The sequence below is a fragment of the Pyrgilauda ruficollis genome, unplaced genomic scaffold (genome assembly GCF_017590135.1).
Source record: "Pyrgilauda ruficollis isolate IOZ18807 unplaced genomic scaffold, ASM1759013v1 scaffold23, whole genome shotgun sequence".
Classification (NCBI taxonomy): domain Eukaryota; kingdom Metazoa; phylum Chordata; class Aves; order Passeriformes; family Passeridae; genus Pyrgilauda; species Pyrgilauda ruficollis.
Window position 1 is genome coordinate 17,577,037 of NW_024522539.1, and position 4,811 is coordinate 17,581,847.

Below are 4,811 nucleotides of genomic sequence, written 5' to 3' on the forward strand. Positions count from 1 at the left end.
AAACTGGGAAGGATTCCACCCACAAGCAGGGGAGGAGGTTTGGGATGAGGGAATATGGGGGGAATTGTCCCCTCCAAGCACATGAGTGTGTTCGGGATGAATCCCTGAGGATATTCCCAGGGAACTGTGGGGGATTTTTCCCCCTACCAAGAGGAGAGGAGGTTTGGCATGAATCCCTGGGGATGTTCCCAAGGAATTGGGGGGAATTCCCAGGAGCTTCCCAATAAAATCCCAGCTAGAATGTTCCCACCCAGCTCAGCAGATGTGGGACAGCTGGAGACCCATCCTTGTTTTTATGGAATTTTGGGGATTTTTGCTGCAGGCCAAGCCGGAAGTTCCTACTGGGGATTGGGATTGGTTGCTCCTTATCCTGGATTTTGGGCTGGGATCAGAGGGGTGGGATCTGGTGGGATCTGATGGGATCAGAGGGTTAAGATATTGGGATCAAAGGGATGGGATCTGATGGGATCCAAGGGTTGGGATGTCAGGATCCAAAGGGTTGGGATCTGATGGGATGCTAGGGAAGGGATCTGATAGGATCAGTGGTTTGAGATCCAATGAATCAAAGGATGGGATTGGATAGGATCAAGGGCTTGAGACCCAATGAGATCAAACAATGGGATTTGGTGGGACCCAAGGGATGGGATCCAATGGGATCAAAGGATAGGATCTGATGGGATCCAAAGGATGGGATCTGATGGGATCCAGGCCTTAAGATCCAGTGGATCAAAGAATGGGATCTGATGGCCCCTCCATCCCCACAGGGCTTTGGGAAGAGGATTGGGAAGCGGATCCGAGCCCGGGATGGAGAGATCCAGGCCCGGATCCCACCAAAACTGCTCCCAAAATCCCACAAACCCAGCTCCCAAAATTCCCTAAAAGCCAGCTCCTAAATAATTCCCAAACTTCTCCCAAAGCTGTTATTTTTGGGATAACAATCCCTGGACCTTCCTGAGCGTTCCCGGTTAATCCCCTATTGATCCCAGCATTATTAGGGGATTTATTCCCATCGGGGATCACCAGCAGGATTTTTCCAGGAAAAAGGCTGGGAAGAAACCCTATTGATCCCATTCCAGAAATTCCAGAAAGGATGGACCCTTCCCATGGGAATTTTTGGGATTTTGAATGGGATTTTTCCACCCAAGGATTTTAATCATTGCTTTCCCCAGCACAGAACGCCCGGGAATGATTCCAGACTCAAAGGGATGGGAAGGAAGAAGAGATACCGGGAAAACCAGGATGTCACAAGTCCAGGACACTTTGGTGGCCCTGAGGGGACCCCAATCCATGATTCCACCTTGGCTCAGAGTCACAAGCCAGGGACATTCCCAAATCCTCCATGGGGACACCCCAATGTCACAATTCCAGGTGGTATTGGTGGCCCTGAGCAGAGATGGACGCCGGGATGGACATTCCAGAGTCTCCATGGTGGCTCCATGGGGACACCCCAATGCCACAAGTCCAGGACACTTTGGTGGCCCTGAGGGGACCTCAATCCATGATCCCACCTCAGCTTGGAGCCACCATCCAGGGACTCCCAAATTTCCTCCTCTTTTTTGGAAATCCACCTCAGGGACACCCAAGTTTTTGGAAAATTTCCTCTCTTTTGGAAATCCACCTCAGGGACACCCGAATTTCCTCCCTTTTTTGGAAATCCAGCCTAAGGACTCCCAGATTTCATCCTTTCTTTTGCAAATCCACCTCAGGGACCCCCAAATTTCCTCCTTTTTTTGAAAATCCATCTCAGGGACCCCCAAATATCCTCCTCTCTTTTGGAAATACAGCCTAGGGACACCCGAATTTCCTCTTCTCTTTTAGGAATCCACCTTAGGAACTCCTGAATTTCCCCCTTTTTTCGCAAATCCACCTCAGGGAAGTCCCCCCCAGCGCTGCCAAATCCCGAGCCGGGAAGGGACAGACCCGGGCCAACCCCTTCCCTTTCCGTGCTCAGCGTTATCCCGGGATTTCCCTACCTCGCGGAGCTCCTTGGCCACCTCCTTGAGCTCCCGCAGGATGCCCTCGAGCTGCCCGATCACCATCCTCATGCGGCCGCGGATGCGCTCCCGCTCTCCCTCTCCCTCGCTACGGCCGCTGCCGGTGCCGGTGCCGGTGGCGCTGCCGGTGCTGCCGGTGCCGCTGGCGGGCCGCTCCGTGCGCTGCGCATCCCGGCGGCTCCGCGAGTCCATCGTTCCCTAGGCGGCCGGGCCGGTGTCCATGCCGCTGCTCCCCGCCCGGCCCGGCCCGGGCAGCTCTCACCATCTTAGCGCCGCCGCTCACGGCTGCCCGCGGGAGCGGCGCGCACCATGCGGGGACACTCCGCCGGTGGCCCTGCGGTGACACCGCTGGTGGTGGCAGCGGGAGGAGGAGGAGGAGGAGGAGGAGAGGATGATGTTTGCCGGGAAGCGGAATTCCAGCGGGAAAGGGAGGCGCGGTGTCGCCGAGGAGGGGTGGCGGGTCCGGCGTTGGCGGCGGGGGTGTCCGGCTGTCCTCCTGCGGGGACAGAGGGACAAGGGACGGGGAGATCCTTGGGAAGGGCTCTGGCCGCGCCTCCTCCCCCCAAATTGTGGGGGGCAAGGATGGGGCCTGGGAATGTCGCTGGGAATGTCACCCCCTGTGGCCTCCATAAGCCCACCCCAGGCTGAGCCTGAGCACGGTGGGAGCTCTTGGGGATGGACACCCAGAGGGACATGGGGACACCCAGGGGGACAGAGGGACACACACAGGGACATGGGGACACAAACAGGGACAGGGGACACACAAAGGGACAGAGGGAGACCCAGGGGGACAGAGTGATGCAGACAGGGACAGGGGGACACCCAGAGGGACAGACACGAGGACAGAGGGACACCGACAGGGACAGGGGACACACACAGACAGAGGGACACGGACAGGACACCCCGGGGACACTGGGACTCTGCACTCACCGGCGCGCTCCGGCCGCTCCCGGGCTCCGCTCCGAGCTCTTCCCGCTCCTGTTTTCCCCTGGCTCCTTCCCTCGCTTCCTCCCCCTCCTCCTCCTCCTCCTCCTCCTCGCCGTGGGCTCCCGCCTCCCTCAGGGCTTTTCCACGGGGGCCGGGGCCGCTCTGCTCCGCTCGCTGTCGCGGGGGGGACACGTTACCGGCGGGGACAGCCCGGCGGGGACAGCCCAGCGGGGGGTGGCAGCGGCCCCGGGGCCCCTCCCGGAGCTTTTCCCGCCGCCATCCCTCCTCCGGATCCCGGCCCCGCCCCGGCCGCGGCGGGGGGTGGAACGCGCCGTGCCCCCGAGTGCCCCCCGGGAACCGGGAACGGCGCGGGGGGACCGGTACCGCCAGCCCTCAGTCCCGGTACCGACATCCCCCATCCCCGGTACCGGCATCCCTCAGCCCCGGTACTGCCATCCCCCGTCCCTGGTACCGGCATCTCCCGTTCCCGGTACAGGCATCCCCTAGCCCCTGTTCCCGTGTCCTCCGGGGCTCCGGGGATGGCGGGTGCCGGTATCCGCAGCTGCCAGCCCCGCTCTCCGAATCCTCCCTCCCCGGTTCCCGAATCCTCCAGCCCTGAATTCTCCATCCCCTCTTCCCGGATTCCCCCTTCCCGCTCCCCGCATCCCCCTGCGTCTGTCCCCGCCGCTCTCACCCTCCATCCCCGGAGCCTTCATTCCCTACTCCTGAATCCTCCATCCCCGGTTCCTCCATTCCCTATTCCTGAATCCTCCATCCTCGGCTCCTCCATGCCCGGTTCCTCCATCCCCGATTCCGCTCCCTGAATCCTCCATCCCCTCCGCTCTCATCTTCCATCCCCGGTTCCCTCATCCTCCATCCCCGGTTCCCTCATCCTCCATCCCCGGTTCCCTCATCCCCATTCCCCTCTCCCCGGTTCCTCTCTCCGGCACCCCCGGGACGCACCGGCGGCGCTGCGAGCTCGGCAGGGCCGGGCTGTCCCCGTGCTCCGGGCGGGCGGAGCCTCCCCCGGTGTCCCCATCCCCGCTCCCGCTCCCTCGGGACGCACCGCCCCCGGTTCCCTCATCCTCCATCCCCGGTTCCCTCATCCCCATTCCCCTCTCCCCGGTTCCTCTCTCCGGCACCCCCGGGACGCACCGGCGGCGCTGCGAGCTCGGCAGGGCCGGGCTGTCCCCGTGCTCCGGGCGGGCGGAGCCTCCCCCGGTGTCCCCATCCCCGCTCCCGCTCCCTCGGGACGCACCGCAGCATCCCCCCGGTCCCGCACGCCCGGACCCCCCGTGCCCGCTCCCGGTGCCCCCCGGACGCACCGGCGGCGCTGCGGGCTCAGGGCCGGGCTCTCCCCGGGCTCCGGGCGGGCGGAGCGGGCCCCGGGCAGGGCCATGAGCGGCGGAGGGCCCGGCCCGGCCCCGCTCCGGCCGCAGCCTCCCCGCGCTCCGCCCGGCCCCGCGCCGGCGCTGCTGTGTCACCGGAGGGGCCGGGCCTGCGCCGGGAAACGGGAATTAAAGGCACCGGGAGCGGGAACGGAGCGGGGATGGAGCGGGAACGGAGCGGGGATGGAGCGGGAACGGAGCGGGAACGGAGCGGGGATGGAGAGGGAATGGAGAGGGAATGGAGTGGGGATGGAGAGGGAATGGAGAGGGAATGGAGAGGGGATGGTTTGAGAATAGGATCTCGGGAAACTGAGGCAGCACTGGGGGTAGTCCCTTGGGATCTGTCTCCCTTTTCCTGCTTTTTCCCCCTTCTTTCAAAGATGCTCCCTACAACTCCACGCCAGGGGGATTTGGGGATTATTTTTGTGGGATCTGGGAAAAACCCAGATGGGATGGGGGAGAGAGATCCCAGAAAAGGGAAACATCCATGGAGAGATGGATG

At 62.7% G+C, this 4,811-nt stretch overlaps 1 protein-coding gene across 1 annotated transcript; it reads right to left on the bottom strand.

Moving 5' to 3' along the window:
• Positions 1-2,173: 2,173 nt before the first annotated feature.
• On the bottom strand, positions 2,174-3,980 carry LOC121354483 (protein FAM117B-like). Its single transcript, XM_041469155.1, has 3 exons — positions 3,885-3,980; positions 2,925-3,095; positions 2,174-2,490 (listed from the first exon to the last, which is right to left on the bottom strand). Exons 1-3 carry the CDS (start codon positions 3,958-3,960, stop codon positions 2,261-2,263), a joined length of 477 nt encoding a protein of 158 aa, XP_041325089.1. The 5' UTR covers positions 3,961-3,980; the 3' UTR covers positions 2,174-2,260.
• Positions 3,981-4,811: the final 831 nt, after the last annotated feature.